This window comes from Pseudophryne corroboree, chromosome 3 (genome assembly GCF_028390025.1).
Source record: "Pseudophryne corroboree isolate aPseCor3 chromosome 3, aPseCor3.hap2, whole genome shotgun sequence".
NCBI classification, from domain to species: domain Eukaryota; kingdom Metazoa; phylum Chordata; class Amphibia; order Anura; family Myobatrachidae; genus Pseudophryne; species Pseudophryne corroboree.
The window spans coordinates 568,712,894-568,735,038 of NC_086446.1; the positions used below are offsets into that span (position 1 = coordinate 568,712,894).

At 43.4% G+C, this 22,145-nt stretch overlaps 1 protein-coding gene across 1 annotated transcript in view; it reads right to left on the reverse strand.

Moving 5' to 3' along the window:
- LOC135057341 (collagen alpha-1(XIII) chain-like) overlaps window positions 1–22,145 on the reverse strand; it is a 215,009-nt gene that overhangs the window by 141,410 nt on the left and 51,454 nt on the right. Inside the window, exon 2 of the mRNA XM_063963231.1 lies at window positions 20,689–20,758. Within this exon, the coding sequence (XP_063819301.1) occupies window positions 20,689–20,758 (70 nt within the window). The remainder of the gene's footprint in view (window positions 1–20,688; window positions 20,759–22,145) is intronic.

Below are 22,145 nucleotides of genomic sequence, written 5' to 3' on the forward strand. Positions count from 1 at the left end.
CTGTCAGCAAACTGCAAAACTAAAATGCACCACAGGTATAGAATCTAGATGGATAGTATACTTGACGACACAGAGGTAGGTAGAGCAGTGGCCTTCCGTACCGTACTGCTATATATACTGGTGGTCACTGTCAACAAACTGCAAAACTAAAATGCACCACAGGTATAGAATGTAGATGGATAGTATACTTGATGACACAGAGGTAGGTAGAGCAGTGGCCTTCCGTACCGTACTGCTATATATACTGGTGGTCACTGTCAACAAACTGCAAAACTAAAATGCACCACAGGTATAGAATGTAGATGGATAGTATACTTGACGACACAGAGGTAGGTAGAGCAGTGGCCTTCCGTACCGTACTGCTATATATACTGGTGGTCACTGTCAGCAAACTGCAAAACTAAAATGCACCACAGGTATAGAATCTAGATGGATAGTATACTTGACGACACAGAGGTAGGTAGAGCAGTGGCCTTCCGTACCGTACTGCTATATATACTGGTTGTCACTGGTCAGCAAAACTCTGCACTGTACTCCTCCTATATGATATACTGGTGGTCCCCAGTACCCACAATAAAGCAGTGTGAGCACAGATATATGCAGCACACTGAGCACAGATATGGAGCGTTTTTCAGGCAGACAACGTATACTGGTGGTCACTGGTCAGCAAAACTCTGCACTGTACTCCTCCTATATAATATACTGGTGGTCCCCAGTACCCACAATAAAGCAGTGTGAGCACAGATATATGCAGCACACTGAGCACAGATATGGAGCATTTTTCAGGCAGACAACGTATACTGGTGGTCACTGGTCAGCAAAACTCTGCACTGTACTCCTCCTATATAATACTGCTGGTCCCCAGTCCCCACAATAAAGCAGTGTGAGCACAGATATATGCAGCACACTGAGCACAGATATGGAGCATTTTTCAGGCAGAGAACTGATAAAACTGGTGGTCACTGATCAGCAAAACTCTGCACTGTACTCCTCCTATATAATACAGCTGCTCCCCAGTCCCCACAATTAAGCAATAAGCACAAATGGAGAGGACGCCAGCCACGTCCTCTCCCTAACATTTCCAATGCACAAGTGAAAATGGCGGCAACGCGCGGCTCCTTATATAGAATCCGAATCTCGCGAGAATCCGACAGCGGGATGATGACGTTCAGGCGCGCTCGGATTAACCGAGCCATACGGGAGAATCCGAGTATGCCTCGGACCCGTGTAAAATGGGTGAAGTTCGGGGGGTTCGGTTTCCGAGGAACCGAACCCGCTCATCACTAGTTGTAACTGCCTGTTTTCTGGGAATGTCTATCGCACTGCAAGAGTAGGTCCTGGGCTACACACAGACTGCACAGACTGGAAAAATAATTTGAAGGTGAGTGAGTTGCGAACGGATTTGCAGCTGACCGGCGTTTGCAGATAATTTCGTAAGGCGTATGCAGACTTGCACGGTGGGTATTCACTCTGTCTGGGAGGCGACTATCTGAACGCAAACCTCTGCAAATTTGCAGAGGAGCGATCAGGTCTGAATTAGGCCCATAGATTGTAAGCTCCACTGGGGCAGGGACTGATGTGAATGGCCAAATATTCTCTGTAAATGCTGCGGAATAGGTTTGCGCTATATAAATAAATAGCAATAAATAAATACAAACCAATTGCTTCTTAGTTTCTGTGGATCAGTGCAAATTTTGCACCTACTGTGTATGGAGACTTACCTACTATTTCGTCTAACAGGCAATTGCTAGGGATGTGGTGAGTCAATTTGCATAATTACAGCTCCGCCTACCACTGCATTATGACACTAATCTTGTTCTCACCCATGGCCCTGACACGCCCACTTCACCCAAACGAGAAGTGGGATTGGAGTAGTGGGTGACCACCTTCTCAGGAGGCCATAATGGCTCACCTAGATTCAGAAGTCTCCCAGGGTATGTATGCTTATATGCAATGTTGGTGCATGAGTCCTATTGTTTAGTAAAGTACAATATTTGAATGGCTGAAACTTATATTAGACTTTGATGATGCTTCAGATAAGAATCACTGAAAACATTTTTGTACTCTTATTTATCACTGTCCATAATAGTGTTACATTGACATGAAACGAGATATGAGCAAATATACGAAACAAATTCCCTTTAGATGACAAAGAAATGCCAGTCATTTCTGTGTCCACTTATAAGTTCATCACAGGCACAGCCTAAATACATGTGCATTTTTAGAGATCATTCACAAGCAAAAGGGAAATGACGCAGCTGTGTATCCTAATCCCCAGGTTTATGGGCAGACTCAAAGACTTCTGTATAAAAGTCTGATCAGGTTTCAACCCATAGCGCAACCTCGGGTCCTGAGCCTGACAGTAAAGACGGGAAGGTGTCTGAGAGCAGTCGGGTTGGGTAACTAGCTTGGAGCCAGGCCAACATTGCACATAAGTTCAACGATACCCATCTATCACTGACAAGCCAAGAAATCCATACCAAGAAACAGACAAGTACAGCCACCCGCTGATAGTACACATGTAGGAAACCCAACTCCTGAGAATTCTCTCTTCAACAGACAAGTTGCAAGGTGCTCTGGAAGCAGAAGGCTGAAGAGAGTCATGGCTTAGTCATTTTCTGAAATATGTGATATGCATGATTAATGATAACTTAATTACAAAATAGTCAGTGCTTACTAACACCTATCCAGCTTGGTTGCAAAGTACAGGCTGGGTAATACACACACACACACAAAAAAAAAAAAGCTTATTTTTTCACCTATAAATTATAGAAATTCCATATTCTTGCAGATAATTGAATTCTAGGCCTCAAGCACAGGCTTGGACTGGCCCACAGGGGTACAGGGGAAACCACCGGTGGGCCCCACTGCCTGGGGGCCTACCTCATCCTCTAGGGACCTGGTTCTAGACTGCAAAAATTATACATATGTTACCTTATACTGCAAAGGAATATGGTGCATTCTCTACAGTACATTACTGTTATTAATCTGGTACATTATTATGCATGCACTAGCAGTATTTACTATGTATATTTATCAAGGAGCTTAGACTATACGCTCTCCAATGATTAGACAAGCATCTGTGGTGACTAGCCACACCCCTCTAGAGACTGACCATACCCCTAAGTATGGGCCCCTACCTCTGCATTCCCCCCGGTGGGCCCTTCATGCCCCAGTCCGACACTGCTCAAGCATGAAATTCTTATTGCACAAACAAAAACAGTTCAGGCATTATCTGCACCTGGAAACTGTAGTGTGACTTTGTGTCAAGTGCTAGCTTCCTTAGAGGAGACTCCCAGGGTCTCGTGAGGGGCTGGGCTCCCTGTGACAGGACATTATCTTGTTCTATATATAAAAACACAAGGTCAAGAAACTCTATTGTTCCCCGTCACTCCTCTTGACAGCACGTATGATTATAAAATTGTTAGAAATAATTTTATGCTTTGCTTGCTGTCATAGTCTACATTTTTATTAAATGAAAAATGCCATGATTACACATGGCTGAAGAAGCACAAACATTGGGGGTGTTCAAGCATCCACTGCACCCACAAAGTTGGCTGCTATGGTCTCAGATAACATCCTGCTATTGGGAATTGTGATTACTGTGAGAAAACTCCCAAAACAACTCATATTCCAATGGCATCATGCGCACACTTAGAGGAGGTTCCAGCCCTGAGCCCAGGACACCCCTCCCCACCCCGGCGCTGAGGTCATTGAGGGTCAAAGCACGTTTTAGTACTTTATAATATTTTGGTCCACGACCCGTGACCAGCCACCTTACTGTAAGCCATAGGTCACCTTGATCAGTGTCACCTGGCCCTGTGTGCTGGACCAAATTGCATCGCTGACTGCATGTCACACAAGGTGTGTATGTGTGTGGGGGGGTTATAACGCCCTGCACACCTGGATTAATTTGTATTCGCATCTCCCCTTCCCTGTCACTTGTGGGTGAGGATCATTTAAAAGTTGTCAGGAGCTATTAATTTATTTGGTGGGGTGATGGAGGCAGTTATTTAATAATAGGTTCAAGATGGGGCCTATTAATTTAGGGTAAGTGATGGGATATTAATTTTATTGCCATGATTAGGGGTGAACTGTCCTGCAGAGATAGGACTTTATCCCAACTGCAGTGACTGTTGGAAGATTTGCCCAGCATTACACTGCTTTGGTAGTTAAGTTCTGTACCCAACCATAGTGCACATGGCTTTGACTGTCTATTTGAAGTGGATGGGAGAAAAATTAATTAACATGGTCTAAAGTAAAAATACTAGATGATTACATTTCAAAAAGCACAGTAGCTGTTCCCACAAACATTGTTTTGTTAATAGACCATCCCACTCTGTTCCATGCAGGATTGCTATATTAACTCATCCGTGCCAACAAAACTTGCAATGGTGCAATAGTGATGTGCACCGGAAATTTTTCGGGTTTTGTGTTTTGGTTTTGGGTTCGGTTCCGCGGCCGTGTTTTGGGTTCGAATGCGTTTTGGCAAAACCTCACCGAATTTTTTTTGGCGGATTCGGGTGTGTTTTGGATTCTGGTGTTTTTTTCAAAAAACCCTAAAAAACAGCTTAAATCATAGAATTTGGGGGTCATTTTGATCCCAAAGTATTATTAACCTCAATAACCATAATTTCCACTCATTTTCAGTCTATTCTGAACACCTCACACCTCACAATATTATTTTTAGTCCTAAAATTTGCACCGAGGTCACTGGATGACTAAGCTCAGCGACCCAAGTGGCCGACACAAACACCTGGCCCATCTAGGAGTGGCACTGCAGTGTCACGCAGGATGGCCCTTCCAAAAAACACTCCCCAAACAGCACATGACGCAAAGAAAAAAAGAGGCGCAATGAGGTAGCTGTGTGACTAAGCTCAGCGACCCAAGTGGCCGACACAAACTCCTGGCCCATCTAGGAGTGGCACTGCAGTGTCAGGCAGGATGGCCCTTCCAAAAAATACTCCCCAAACAGCACATGACGCAAAGAAAAAAAGAGGCGCAATGAGGTAGCTGTGTGAGTAAGCTAAGCGACCCTAGTGGCCGACACAAACACCTGGCCCATCTAGGAGTGGCACTGCAGTGTCACGCAGGCTGGCCCTTCCAAAAAACACTCCCCAAATAGCACATGACGCAAAGAAAAATGAAAGAAAAAAGAGGTGCAAGATGGAATTGTCCTTGGGCCCTCCCACCCACCCTTATGTTGTATAAACAGGACATGCACACTTTAACCAACCCATCATTTCAGTGACAGGGTCTGTCACACGACTGTGACTGAAATGACGGGTTGGTTTGGACCCCCACCAAAAAAGAAGCAATTAATCTCTCCTTGCACAAACTGGCTCTACAGAGGCAAGATGTCCACCTCATCATCATCCTCCGATATATCACCGTGTACATCCCCCTCCTCACAGATTATCAATTCGTCCCCACTGGAATCCACCATCTCAGCTCCCTGTGTACTTTGTGGAGGCAATTGCTGCTGGTCAATGTCTCCACGGAGGAATTGATTATAATTCATTTTAATGAACATCATCTTCTCCACATTTTCTGGATGTAACCTCGTACGCCGATTGCTGACAAGGTGAGCGGCGGCACTAAACACTCTTTCGGAGTACACACTTGTGGGAGGGCAAATAAGGTAGAATAAAGCCAGTTTGTGCAAGGGCCTCCAAATTGCCTCTTTTTCCTGCCAGTATAAGTACGGACTGTCTGACGTGCCTACTTGGATGCGGTCACTCATATAATCCTCCACCATTCTTTCAATGGGGAGAGAATCATATGCAGTGACAGTAGACGACATGTCCGTAATCGTTGTGAGGTCCTTCAGTCCGGACCAGATGTCAGCATCAGCAGTCGCTCCAGACTGCCCTGCATCACCGCCAGCGGGTGGGCTCGGAATTCTGAGCCTTTTCCTCGCACCCCCAGTTGCGGGAGAATGTGAAGGAGGAGATGTTGACAGGTCGCGTTCCGCTTGACTTGACAATTTTCTCACCAGCAGGTCTTTGAACCCCTGCAGACTTGTGTCTGCCGGAAAGAGAGATCCAAGGTAGGTTTTAAATCTAGGATCGAGCACGGTGGCCAAAATGTAGTGCTCTGATTTCAACAGATTGACCACCCGTGAATCCTTGTTAAGCGAATTAAGGGCTCCATCCACAAGTCCCACATGCCTAGCGGAATCGCTCTGTGTTAGCTCCTCCTTCAATATCTCCAGCTTCTTCTGCAAAAGCCTGATGAGGGGAATGACCTGACTCAGGCTGGCAGTGTCTGAACTGACTTCACGTGTGGCAAGTTCAAAAGGTTGCAGAACCTTGCACAACGTTGAAATCATTCTCCACTGCGCTTGAGACAGGTGCATTCCACCTCCTATATCGTGCTCAGTTGTATAGGCTTGAATGGCCTTTTGCTACTCCTCCAACCTCTGAAGCATATAGAGGGTTGAATTCCACCTCGTTACCACTTCTTGCTTCAGATGATGGCAGGGCAGGTTCAGGCATTTTTGGTGGTGCTCCAGTCTTCTGTACGTGGTGCCTGTACGCCGAAAGTGTGCCGCAATTCTTCTGGCCACCGACAGCATCTCTTGCACGCCCCTCTCGTTTTTTAAATAATTCTGCACCACCAAATTCAAGGTATGTGCAAAACATGGGACGTGCTGGAATTTGCCCATATTTAATGCACACACAATATTGCTGGCGTTGTCCGATGCCACAAATCCACAGGAGAGTCCAATTGGGGTAAGCCATTCTGCGATGATCTTCCTCAGTTGCCGTAAGAGGTTTTTAGCTGTGTGCGTATTCTGGAAAGCGGTGATACAAAGCGTAGCTTGCCTAGGAAAGAGTTGGCGTTTGCGAGATGCTGCTACTGGTGCCGCCGCTGCTGTTCTTGCGGCGGGAGTCCATACATCTACCCAGTGGGCTGTCACAGTCATATAGTCCTGAGTCTGCCCTGCTCCACTTGTCCACATGTCCGTGGTTAAGTGGACATTGGGTACAACTGCATTTTTTAGGACACTGGTGAGTCTTTTTCTGAGGTCTGTGTACATTTTCGGTATCGCCTGCCTAGAGAAATGGAACCTAGATGGTATTTGGTACCGGGGACACAGTACCTCAAACAAGTCTATAGTTGGCTCTGCAGTAATGATGGATACCGGAACCACGTTTCTCACCGCCCAGGATGCCAAGGCCTCAGTTATCCGCTTTGCAGCAGGATGACTGCTGTGATATTTCATCTTCCTCGCAAAGGACTGTTGGACAGTCAATTGCTTGGTGGAAGTAGTAAAAGTGGTCTTACGACTTCCCCTCTGGGATGACCATCGACTCCCAGCAGCAACAATAGCAGCGCCAGCAGCAGTAGGCGTTACACGCAAGGATGCATCGGAGGAATCCCAGGCAGGAGAGGACTCGTCAGAATTGCCAGTGACATGGCCTGCAGGACTATTGGCATTCCTGGGGAAGGAGGAAATTGACACTGAGGGAGTTGGTGGGGTGGTTTGCGTGAGCTTGGTTACAAGAGGAAGGGATTTACTGGTCAGTGGACTGCTTCCACTGTCGCCCAAAGTTTTTGAACTTGTCACTGACTTATGATGAATGCGCTGCAGGTGACGTATAAGGGAGGATGTTCCGAGGTGGTTAACGTCCTTACCCCTACTTATTACAGCTTGACAAAGGCAACACACGGCTTGACAAATGTTGTCCGCATTTCTGTTGAAATACTTCCACACCGAAGAGCTGATTTTTTTGGTATTTTCACCAGGCATGTCAATGGCCATATTCGTCCCACGGACAACAGGTGTCTCCCCGGGTGCCTGACTTAAACAAACCACCTCACCATCAGAATCCTCCTGGTCAATTTCCTCCCCAGCGCCAGCAACACCCATATCCTCCTCATCCTGGTGTACTTCAACACTGACATCTTCAATCTGACTATCAGGAACTGGACTGCGGGTGCTTCTTCCAGCACTTGCAGGGGGCGTGCAAATGGTGGAAGGCGCATGCTCTTCACGTCCAGTGTTGGGAAGGTCAGGCATCGCAACCTACACAATTGGACTCTCCTTGTGGATTTCTGATTTCGAAGAACGCACAGTTCTTTGCTGTGCTTTTGCCAGATTAAGTCTTTTCATTTTTCTAGCGAGAGGCTGAGTGCTTCCATCCTCATGTGAAGCTGAACCACTAGCCATGAACATAGGCCAGGGCCTCAGCCGTTCCTTGCCACTCCGTGTGGTAAATGGCATATTGGCAAGTTTACGCTTCTCCTCCGACGATTTTATTTTAGATTTTTGAGTCCTTTTTTTACTGATATTTGGTGTTTTGGATTTTACATGCTCTGTACTATGACATTGGGCATCGGCCTTGGCAGACGACGTTGATGGCATTTCATCGTCTCGGCCATGACTAGTGGCAGCAGCTTCAGCACGAGGTGGAAGTCGATCTTGAGCTTTCCCTATTTTTGGAACCTCAACATTTTTGTTCTCCATATTTTAATAGGCACAACTAAAAGGCACCTCAGGTAAACAATGGAGATGGATGGATACTAGTATACTTATGGATGACGAGTGACTGCCGACACAGAGGTAGCTACAGCCGTGGACTACCGTACTGCGTCTGCTAGTATAGACTGGATGATAATGATATAAAATATATATATATATATATATCACTACTGCAGGACAGGTATATATTATATAATGACGGACCTGCTGGACACTGTCAGCAGACTCCTAAACTACTAGTATGAAGAAGATAGAAAAAAAAAACCCACCACAGGTAGGTATACAATTATGGACGAGCACTGCCGACACAGAGGTAGCTACAGCCGTGGACTACCGTACTGCGTCTGCTAGTATAGACTGGATGATAATGATATAAAAAATATATATATATCACTACTGCAGGACAGGTATATATTATATAATGACGGACCTGCTGGACACTGTCAGCAGACTCCTAAACTACTAGTATGAAGAAGATAGAAAAAAAAACCCACCACAGGTAGGTATACAATTATGGACGAGCGACTGCCGACACAGAGGTAGCTACAGCCGTGGACTACCGTACTGCGTCTGCTAGTATAGACTGGATGATAATGATATAAAAATATATATATATATATCACTACTGCAGGACAGGTATATATTATATAATGACGGACCTGCTGGACACTGTCAGCAGACTCCTAAACTACTAGTATGAAGAAGATAGAAAAAAAAACCCACCACAGGTAGGTATACAATTATGGACGAGCACTGCCGACACAGAGGTAGCTACAGCCGTGGACTACCGTACTGCGTCTGCTAGTATAGACTGGATGATGATATAAAAAATATATATATATCACTACTGCAGGACAGGTATATATTATATAATGACGGACCTGCTGGACACTGTCAGCAGACTCCTAAACTACTAGTATGAAGAAGATAGAAAAAAAAAACCCACCACAGGTAGGTATACAATTATGGACGAGCACTGCCGACACAGAGGTAGCTACAGCCGTGGACTACCGTACTGCGTCTGCTAGTATAGACTGGATGATAATGATATAAAAAATATATATATATCACTACTGCAGGTATATATTATAATATAATGAATGACGGATCTGCTGGACACTGTCTGTCAGCAGAATGCGTTTATAGAATAAAAAAAAAAAAACACCACACGAGTGTTTAACTTTTTCAGGCAGACAATATACTGGTGGTCACTGGTCAGTCACACTGGCAGCAAAAGTGTGCACTGTTATGTACTCCTGCTATAACTGCTCCCCAGTCTCCCCCACAATTAAGCTGTGTGAGCAGTGAGCACTCAGCACAGTCAGATATACATAGATGATATTATCAATCATGCAGCACACTGAGGCTGAGCACAGATATGGTATGTGACTGTGTATCGTTTTTTTTCAGGCAGAGAACGGATTTTAAATAATAAATAAAACTGGTGGTCACTAGTATAACTATCAGCAAAACTCTGCACTCTCTGAGTACTCCAGTCCTAATGCTCCCCAAAATTACTAAAATTAAATTACTAGTAAATCAAGTGTCTCACTCTCTATCTAAACGGAGAGGACGCCAGCCACGTCCTCTCCCTATCAATCTCAATGCACGTGTGAAAATGGCGGCGACGCGTGGTTCCTTATATAGAATCCGAGTCTCGCGATAGAATACGAGCCTCGCGAGAATCCAACAGCGGGATGATGACGTTCGGGCGCGCTCGGGTTAACCGAGCAAGGCGGGAAGATCCGAGTCTGCCTCGGACCCGTGTAAAAAGGCTGAAGTTCGGGGGGGTTCGGATTCCGAGGAACCGAACCCGCTCATCTCTAATAATTACACCTGCAAAATAAGTAAACTTTACATATGGACCCATAAAATTCATAGAAGACCCATGATTTTACAGGGAATGTGTCATCTGAATTTTTAGTGCAAATAGATATAACTCAAGATGTAATGATTATGAAATAAATGTATCTGTATCATTCAATACAAAAACCTAGAAAAAAAAAAAAGAAAAAGAAAAAGAAAAGAAAACTGGAACAAATTCAAATCACCCCAGAATACTAAGCAGCATTATGCAAATCAGCTATGTGTAGTGTTCACTTCAGGTCTGGATGGGGGCAGCGTTCCTGGCCATTAATATGGCACTATTGCACACATGATTGCGAAAAGGTGGTGTGGCCACTTGAAAATTGGCGTATCTTTGAGACGGGTCGTCTGTTCACCACTGTTGGGGGCGTTCCCAGCACTCATGGAGATGCTGGGATGCCCCAGAGCTCTCCCTGCAGCTTTAGGGCAGCTCACGGCATTTATTCACTTGACGTGATTGTTTCACCATGACTCAAACACCCCCCCACGGGATGGTGTGGCCTGTAGTTGTGGACAGCCTCTGGCCACCATAAGGGCAAAGTGCATTTTAGCATTCGAAAATCGGGCAGAGCGCAGCGCAGCGCCCCGCTAAAACAGCCTAGCGTGAACACTATGGGCTAAATATAATAGGATCCAAGTTGCCTGAGGTTTCGGGCAAGAATGCCCATATATTTAAAGCAGCAATCATTTACAAGGGCCTTGTAAATGATTGCCTCTGAAAATACGGGGATTCTCGCTCAAAGTCCTGCACCTCTGGCAAATGTAACCCTATTACATTTACCCCCATATGTTATTAGGGGTTGGGGCTGTAATGCCGGCAGTCGGGATCCCGGAGGTCAGCATCCCGACCACGGGAACCCCACCGCCAGAATGCCACACAGGGGGCTCGCCACTGGTTCGCTGCGCTCGCCACACAGGGGGCTCGCCACTGGTTCCATTCTTACTCTATGGGTGTCGTGGACACCCACAGATGGGAGTAGCCCGTTTGCCTGCATTCCAGCTGCCGGCATTGTAAGCAGTTGGGATTCTGGTGTCGGAATCCTGACCGCCGGGATCCCAACCGCCGGTAAAGCAACTACATCTCATTATTAGTATTAGGGAGATGCAGTCAAGTTACCGACAATCAAAATCCCGACGGTCGAAATCCCAACAGCAATTGACCGATGGTCAAAATCCCGACAAGGTCAAAATCCCAACATGGACAAAATACCAACATGTAAAATGTCGACAGGTGAAAATGCCGACATGAGCTTTTCATGATTTTTTTATTGAAACCGACTTGTTCATACTTTACCATCCCAGTGGACCTGGAGGGGGAATATAATAGTGTGCTGAAAGCAGCGAGGCACCGTGCCTGCGCTCGCCATGCGAGGGGACGTGGTATACTTATATGGTGTCCATGTCGACCTATGTCGACATACACACAAAAATATATATGACAAACTCATGTCGACATTTTGACCTGTTGACATTTTACATGTGGGTATTTTGACCTTGTCTGTATTTTAAATGTTGGTATTTTGTCCACGTTGTGATTTTGACCTTGTCTGGATTTTGACCATCGGTCAATTGCTGTCGGGATTTTGACCGTCGGGACTTTGATTGTAGGTATTTCATACGGATCCCGTATTAGGGCTACTGTAAGATGAATTTCAACAGAGAAGAAGTTCCTTGTCCCTGGATTGTGTTCTGCTGTATGAACTTCAGGTGCACCGAGTTACTGCTAGAACTTATAATGTGTCACATTGCAAACAGATGAGGCAGAGTTAAATAAGAAAAAAAGAAAAGGGGATTTGGATGACAGGTGCACTGCAAGACTGCAAGTGATTTCTCATTCATATAAACATGTATGCAGCACCACTGACTGCGAAGGAGGGGTCATATATGCAGAAGACGTTCACAGCACGCATAAAATGCATCATATTTCTCCTATTCAAAAGCAAATAAATGTTCTTATCTTAATTGTAAATAGCAACGGATATGCTGGTGCTATATAAAGATTTATAAATGTAAATAAATTGTGACCAAGTTGTTTGTGCATGTGCTGGTTCTGGCACCTACGGTATGCCGGATTCATTGCGCAGGTGCCAGGATCCGGGAACTGTGTGTCTCCTTTTCTCTCCAGGCATTGGGATAGCGACAGCCTCCCTAGTATAAGTACGGTAAGTAGGAGCCGCCGCTGAGAAAGATTATTAGAAATTAACAGTATGTAGTTACAATAATGTGAAATTCACCTACACATTACCGGAGGCAACATGAATAAGTCAATTCTTCCCATGGGAGTAATAATTTACAGGTTTTATTCAGTGTTCAGCGGCAGCTGCTCTCTCATCAACTACAGTGTGGCTTTTGTTAAAGTATCTAATAATAAGGCCATAATATATATATATATATATATATATATATATATATATATATATATATATATGCACATAATTAGAAAATATCTATAATTTCTGCCAGGTATTGGAATAGGAAAATTGTTACCAGGTGAAACAGCAGTTGGTAATTGTAGATAATATTCAGGAGTTAAACATAATATAATTGTCTGCGGAAATAGGCAAAAATCAAATCCTGGAAAACACTAGCGCAGGAAACCATAAAGAGATTAATCCAAAGACTTCTAGACTTCTAGGGTCTAGGAACGCTTGGCTTTCTCCCTCCTGTTTTCTCAGTATAAATGAGTCTACTGAGCCTTACATGAGTGGTGCTTTGCATTGTCAAAACATCAGGATGAACTTCAGAATGAAAAGAATTAGGTCCTTATTCAGGTTTGTTAGCAAGCCAAAAAGTTAGCAATTGGGCAAACCATGGCCCTCATTCCGAGTTGTTCGCTCGGAAAAAATCTTCGCATCGCAGCGATTTTCCGCTTAATGCGCATGCGCAATGTCCGCACTGCGACTGCGCCAAGTAAATTTGCTATGCACTTAGTAATTTTACTCACGGCTTTTTCATCGTTCTGGCGATCGTAATGTGATTGACAGGAAATGGGTGTTACTGGGCGGAAACAGGCCGTTTTATGGGCGTGTGGGAAAAAACGCTACCGTTTCCGGAAAAAACGCAGGAGTGGCCGGAGAAACGGGGGAGTGTCTGGGCGAACGCTGGGTGTGTTTGTGACGTCAAACCAGGAACGACAAGCACTGAACTGATCGCAGATGCCGAGTAAGTCTGAAGCTACTCAGAAACTGCTACGAGGTGTGTAATCGCAATATTGCGATTACTTCGTTCGCAATTTTAAGATGCTAAGATTCACTCCCAGTAGGCGGCGGCTTAGCGTGAGCAACTCTGCTAAAATCGCCTTGCGAGCGAACAACTCGGAATGAGGGCCCATGTTGCACTGCAGGTGGGGCAAATGTAACATGTGCAGAGAGAGTTAGATTCGGGTGGGGTATGTTCAAATTCTAAATTGCAGTGTAGAAATTAAGCAGCCAGTATGTACCCTAGACAGAAACAATATAACCCACAAAATCTAACTCTCTCTGCACATGTTATATCTGCCCCCCCCCCCCCCCCCCCTGCAGTGCACATGGTTTTGCCCAACTGCTAACAAATTTGCTGCTGCAATCAACTCTAAATTAGGCCCATAGTATGCACATTTTAAGCTGAGTGAAATCTTGTAGTTTTATTACAAGATGTATGTGTACGTATATTTAGTTTGCTCGTATAGCACCACTAATATGTGCACTTTTATAAAATAATTAGTTCCAGGCAAAGATAAAATTACATGGTTCATGCAGCAATAACAGAAGGAAATGAAAGACTCCAACCACAGAAGTTTCAAAATATAGTCAAAGTGGTGTGACCTGTCACTAACTGCGACTGTTCATTTAAGTGATCGGAACAGTAGCTTCATAGTTATCCATATAGTAGTGTTACTGCTTACAAAGCCTGTGCAATATTCTCACATCAGGCTCAGTCCTCCTAACATGTGACCTGGATCTCAGCAGAGCACCACTGCTTGTTTTAATAGATATTAGATCCTATACCAGTTTTACTGCATATGTCTTTTCAAGGAATGTAAGATGACAGTAGATAGAGGGCATGGATTTTATGTACAGAACAATATCTTGCCATACTGGTGTCACTGATTGATTGGTTGCTTATAAATAATGGGATCGAACTAGAATGGTAATCATATAAAGAAGGGGAATCATCCCTTTAGGCCAACTGGAAACTTTATTGCCAGAATCATCTCTTAATAGCCAAAAGAATGATAGCCATCTTAGACAGTGCTTCTCAAGGGAGACCACAAGAGGAATTTAATGCGTCTGTAGTCATAATCCCAGCACCTGTCATTATCGAGGGGTGCAGAGTCAATCCAATACACTTGCTGCATTTGTCTGCCTGAGGGTATTCTCTACCCACACACATCAGAAAGGACTGTCACTAACCATCACTGCCAGTGACTACATTAACAGATATGACTTTAGAGGGAAATCCGTGAGAATTTGATTAAGGCAGTGTGGAGCAGTTACTTCCATGATTTTTTATTCTAGTTATCTCATTGAAGTTAAACTTTAAAAATCTCTCCAGGATAATATGCCTGAGATGGGAGTGAATTCATTGCAAACACATACACATATGTAATGTGTCTCATTTGCCGTCTTCTCTCACAATACTACTGCATTATGCATTTGTTTCCTTTAAACTGAAACGGAACAAAAAGAATAGTGGCTGCCTCTAGGCACAAATTATTATCCATAAATATTCTCCTAACTTGTTTAATGCACTACAAAGCAGGTTACATCCAAACACATTTATTCTCAGCAGCTGCAAACCCAGCGTGACTGCACACAGTACAAAAAGTGTTATTCTAAAGACAAAATTATTTCACTCCCACATAACCATCTCTTCATAAATACAAACTTTTAGAATTGGGTAAAATATTAATAAATAATAATAATAATAATAATAATACATATTTCTGTTCAGGTTCTGCTAAAAGAAATGATAAAATAAATCAAATGAAGTTTAATCATTTTAATTTAGTGGATTAAATATACTGAATATATAAATTATATACTGCATTGTAATATGTACAATACATCCAATTAGGCTGCCCTGCAAGACAAGCTTGCAAACACAAACCAAAAAAATAACAAAACATGTAAAAACATATTACTTCAGATCTAATAAACATTTGCTTCCCTAATGGCAGAGCAAATAACATAATAAAAGAATCATAATTCACTACATAAAACTATATTGCAGTATGATGAATGTTTCTCATATGGTTGTACACAGAACATGTTAATATCTAATTTCCTAACAATACAGACAATCCATTTAAACATGAAAACTAGTGTCCCTAAATGCAATGAGCTAAGTAGATACAGTGGCACATTGGCTTCAAAGGCTTGTAGGTGCTTCCTACATAAACCCTTGTAAAATAACATATAATGGGCGGGATGTACTAAGCGGAAAATGCGGTAAACTCCCTGTTTACCGCATTTTCCTGATGTACTAACCCCCGGCCGGCAGGACAGCGCCGCGGCGGGTTACGGGCTGGCGTACGTCCATAGAAGCCTATGGGCTTCTCTCCGCGGCGCTGTGTGAGGGATCCGATCGGATCCCTCCCAGCATGCCCTGCGGCCGCCCCCGTCACCCCGCGCACGCGCAGACTGACTTCTGGGGCCGAATCCCGGAAGTCAGGCTGCCGCTGCGCATCGCGGAGGACAGCTCTTATCGGAAGAGCTGTCCTCCGCAATGCTGATTGCATATGTTAGTACATATGCGATCAGCATCATGGCGCAGGGAGGCGATGGGCAGCGATGTACATTAGTACATCCCGCCCAATATGTGCATTTAAATAGAATGGCCACACCCCTGTTAAAGTCAGATAAATTGGTAGAAGGCAAAAGTACATGTTTTTTTTTTTTAACACCACTGCTATACAATGCCGAGATTACCAGCACTGTACAGCGGAGGCATGGTTACGATGATGCAATTCAGTACGAATCGCATCATCGGCCATTGGAACCGCCCACTTTACTCTGTAAGTAGGCGGTTAATAGCAGCCAGCTTCGAGAGGCTTGGCCACTTTTCCTGGTGCTGGGGAGCACCACCCAGGGGGTCCGGTGTGTTGTCAGCGGGGTCCGGAGGGTGGGCAGAGGGGTGTGGCAGGTCTGCGGGAGTCAGCGGCAAGTCCGCAGCAGGTCCTGGGAGTCAGTGGCGGTGAGGGAATGGCTGCAAAGCCACTCTCCCACTTGTCTGTGATTGGCTGCAGACTCCTGTGATGTCATGACGTCGGCCGCGTGATGACATCACCACAGGAATATTTTGGTTAATGGGTATCCGGATTACGGAAATATAGCGAGTTTATTATTGATTAATAAAAATATATAGTATCAAAATAAAATGTCTTTGTACATGTGAAACAAAATAAGCACTCAAGACATACCTCCCAACTGTCCCGATTTTTGCGGGACAATCCTGTTTTTTTGGTAAAATGTCATTTTAAAATGATATATCACTTACATTGCTCAGTGTATACACAGGATTGCACACTCCTGTGAACACTTACGACAGTCGCTAGGTGGATGTGCTGCACATCAAACCTAGTGGTATTGCTAGCGTCCTTCTTTATGCTAATGAAGGCCAGAACATGATCGCTCCGACCTTCATTAACATCGCTGCAGTCTGTACGGGCATTCGTTCCGATGTCAGAACGAATTCCTGTTGTCCCAGTGTGTACCCAGTCACCATAGGGCCTAATCATCGTTTTAATAACTGGGGGCTGTGTGGCCCTCTATAATTCTAAGTATCCAACTCGCTGCAAGTAGAAGTGGTAAATACAAAATCACTGGATCAATTCAACATTACTCCGGTGCAGAGACAGCTGATCTGAAGATCAGCTGTCCCTGCGATTCTTATGAAACTCAGCACTGACAAGTCTGAGCATAAAGAACCAGGAACCAGTGTAAGGAGCCAAACAGGGCTAGATGGATCCCTCTTCGCTACCCCGGTCCTCCTTGCTACAGGAGGGAGCATGGGTGCAGGAACAAACGCTATAGCTAAGCTTTCTGCTGTCAAGCTCTGAAAAGTTTTATATTTTCGGAGCTTGATAAATTTAGGTCCCCATACATATATTCAAACCCCCCTCCAAGCCACAGAACACATGGTTTTGCCTATTAGAGGAAGATTTTGCTTTTGCAATCAACATTGAATTAGGCCCAAAATGCATATTTGAATTGTTACAAGCAATATCAAATCTGAAAAGCAATATAAATATAAATCTATACAATAAATGCAATATTACAAAGCTATTGTAATAACCAAATGCTCATAGAGCCAAGGCTTTCTGTTCCTATTCTTCTACTCTTCCACATCATTAACACAGGATGATTACTGCTAGACTGAATATAATATATACTGATACAGTATTTTTCAATAACTACCTGACTGATGGATTAAATAAATATATGACAACGTGTTTGAATACAACATCCAGCCACAAAATATCATTATACTCAGATCTTTCTGGAAATTCATATACATATAGACAGATCATGGTAGAGGTAGAAAATAAAAACTTGAATGTCATCTGCAAAGTGTTGGTAAAATGTAAATAGCCACAATCACTTTATTTTTACATTTTTTTATTTCAAATATACTAGAGATGCAACAAATAAAGCGCTAAGCAGCACAATGCATATTGGCCCTCATTCCGAGTTGTTCGCTCGGTATTTTTCATCGCATCGCAGTGAAAATCCGCTTAGTACGCATGCGCAATGTTCGCACTGCGACTGCGCCAAGTAACTTTACTATGAAGAAAGTATTTTTACTCACGGCTTTTTCTTCGCTCCGGCGAACGTAATGTGATTGACAGGAAATGGGTGTTACTGGGCGGAAACACGGCGTTTCAGGGGCGTGTGGCTGAAAACGCTACCGTTTCCGGGAAAAACGCAGGAGTGGCCGGAGAAACGGTGGGAGTGCCTGGCCGAACGCTGGGTGTGTTTGTGACGTCAACCAGGAACGACAAGCACTGAAATGATCGCACAGGCAGAGTAAGTCTGGAGCTACTCTGAAACTGCTAAGTAGTTAGTAATCGCATTATTGCGAATACATCGGTCGCAATTTTAAGAAGCTAAGATTCACTCCCAGTAGGCGGCGGCTTAGCGTGTGTAACTCTGCTAAATTCGCCTTGCGACCGATCAACTCGGAATGAGGGCCATTATTAGAGCATATAGCATTGAGTGAAATGTTTTGTTTAAACCCAGGGATTCTTAACACACCTTAAAATGGGCAATCATGGATTGGTACTCATAATCTTAGTCTTGTGGCATAATTGAATACTATCAACTAGTAAAGTTGTTTTAAATATATTTTAATATAATTTTCTAAAAGTACAAAGTATTGTATTGAATAAATAAAATAATAACAAATAATTTTAAACTAAACTACAAGACTAATGCAAAGACAATGCAGTAGTTCTAAAAGGGTTAAGAACCTCTGAATGAAAAAAAAAACATAAGCAAATCTTAAAACATATAATAAAAACATGCGCAAAAGGTAAAATAATTGTACCAAGTAACACATCACAAGTAACATTAAATCTCAATAATTTCTTAAGAGCTTGGTTTTGATGAATATTAAAAGAGAGGGGTCAGGTCACTGGAAAATGACCCCGATTGCCACTGAGACTTTGCTAATGTCAAAGTTCAACTACACATACAAACTGTGCATTAAGTTTTTACTGTGACCATTTCCATACGATTTTGTGCTTTCATATCCCCCATTATCAGTTTGTAATAGGAAGAACCCTATTAAATTATTGATATTCTTAGAGATCCTTGCTATCTAATTGACACAATATTACCCAAAGGCTGGAGTCTGTCTGTGTTGCAAGTACCTCTACAATGGTATTAATCCAATATTGAGGATGAGTATATATATATATATATATATATATACGGAAAAAAATTAAATATAGTAGTCCGCTCTATAATATAACATACATAAAGTGTGAACTAAAATGACAATGTGCTCATATGTCTATAAACTACTGGTGAAGCAGCAGCCTAGATCCAAGTACCAGGCGCTGAATCATAAGTATTGTATTTCTGGACATTTATTTTTTTTGTAATATATATAATTTTTACTTATTTATTTTACTGTTTTGTTGTAGCACCATTATACATCCCATACACCCCACCAGGTCTTTTCCTACACTAAGGGACTGGATTTAGAGTTAGGAGAAGAGCAAAAAAAAAGCGAGGTCCTTTGCTTGGAAATGCCTCCTAACTCTCTGCACATCTTACTTGGCCCCACATGCAATGCAACATAGTTTTTTTGCTAACAGCAAATGTGCTCTTTTTTTTTTTTTGCTTCAGTCCCAACACTGAATCAGCCACAAGTCTACTTGTCAACTTTGACAAAAGATCCTCCAGGAGAGTCCTAGAGGTGCCTATCGTCTAATCCACAGGTTCGCAAACTCGGCCCTCAGGATCCCACACAATGCATGTTTTGCAGGTCTCCTCACAGTGAGTAATAAAATGTTTCAGTGAGTAATAAATACACCTGTGCAACTGCTGGGTTACCTGGAAAACATTGACTGTTTGGGGTCCTGAGTACCGAGTTTGAGAACCTATGGTCTAACAAAAACTCTGGAGACTGGCCTACTCTCTCTGGAGTCCAGGAGAGTTCCCCAAAGATTTGTTACTCTCCCGGACATTCCAGTAGAGATGGGAAATATCCCCAAAAGCTTATATCCATATTCTTTTTTTTCCATACTATAAACTCCTGATACAGCTAAATGACCAGGGCGACTGTAAATAGATTCTTATAATTGTTTCATCTTATTTGGGACTAATAGAGTTTACTGCATGTAACAAGCAGTATTACGGATCCCTGCCAACAGGTAATGCTCCTGCAGCATGGGCTACAATGTAAACTTGTATCTAGTCAATGGATGAGCACTCATTACGGCATTGGATTGCTATCATTATATGTGTATGCCATTTGTAGCGTAGATTGTAGTGTTATGGGCAGGGCCTCCATCCTTATGTGTCTGTGGTCTCAGACAATTCTTATACTATATATACCATTTTTTAGCCTCTTGTAAATTGTTTATGGACGTTTCTGTAATGTTTAATGTTCTTCTTGTGCAGCTCATCTAATGTATTCACCACACATTCATCTCTGGAACACCCACACATGGATTTTAAGCTAATTGTGTTTTCTTAGAGATAAGAATATAAAGTAGATGTGTGTTCCGTGTATATCAGAGCACTAGAAAACACAACCTGCTCACTGCGTTGCCAGTGTCTTCTAAAGACAACAAATGACACCTACAGATTTTATGATGTCACCTTATATGACATATATCTACTCACCAGGTGGACACAGGCATTTCACACTTGTGTCTCTTGCTTCTCGAAGCCTTGGTAGATGGGATTTCAGCTTCTGTAATAGAAAACAGCAGGAAAATACTTTATTAATTGCAGCACTAACATGGCACAGCTCATTTCAGGAGATAATATTGTTATGAACACATTTGGCGGAAGACTGAAAACCAGAGTTACACTAGATGTACAGGACAGCATTTGGATAAAAGATGGTTGTTATCATATTCATTGTCCTTTGTTTATAAATACATTAAAGTTCTGCTACTTCCTCCATAATGTGGATTATGGTTTAATATGGCAGATTAGGTTTTCTGGTCTCTGAGCAGCAGCTGATAAACAAATTGAATCAAGCAGTCTTTGCACTTCTGTATAAATAGGGATAATCTTTCCTGCATGAGAGCGAGTCAGGCATATGCAGTGCAGACAGGTGCAGTGCTCCTCTATTCCCTATACATGCATGTGTCAGTACACCTCAATATAACCTCCCTGCTGGTTCTGTATGTCAGTACTGGGTTGATAGAAGGTTTGGCATCAAGGGCGGAAAGAGCACAGGGGCGTGGCCTAATAATTGCAGGGCTGCAAGTGCCCTACATGCTCCACTGGGGGCACATTCTAATGCAGGATAGGGGGGCAAGAGGGGGTGTGGGTGAAGGCGTCTGCTTCCTATCTTGCTTGTGTGAAGCATGTCCCTCCTCCTTGATCGACGCCATCTTCCCAGTGACATTTGGGAAGATGGTGCATGTGTCCTAGAGAACAAAGACTCTAGCACAGTGCCAGAGTCTTTTCTTTAACTGTGCAGGTGACATCTTTCCTGATGTTCCCCCCGCCAGTACCTCACCCCACTCATTTCGGTGTCAGTGCTTGGCATGGGAATATATAACAGCAATGTTTTACCCGGCTAGTACACAAGGAGAATGTGAGTCATTATGCAACTGATGAAGACTGCAATAGTTAGACTTATGAGGTTTACACAGAGTTCTCTTTTATTCAGATGTACTTACAATAATTATATAATGCACATAGATGTACTGTACTTCCTTATGTCACCAAGTCAACCGTGCACACAGGGCCATCTTAATGTATAGTCACACTGGGCAGCTGCCCAGAGTCCAACAATTCTAGGGGTCTTTCAGAAGGGCAGCAGGTGGTCACACAATCAGAGGAGCCAGGCAGCATTTTCTACCTGCATCCCAGCCTGCAGCCAGACAGTGAATGGCTATCAGTATGCTAATTGGTAGATGGTTGAAGATATACACCAATCACAGTGATGACAGCCATTCACTATATGGAAGCATGGGGAGAGATGTCAAGATGTCAGAGGAAAGCAGAAGGGGCATGTTATAATTTTTTTTTTCATTGGTTCTCATGAATGGGTGTGTGCGGGCCCCAATGCATTGCTGTGCCCAGGGCCTACAATGCTGTTAAAACCCCCTATCTTCCATAAC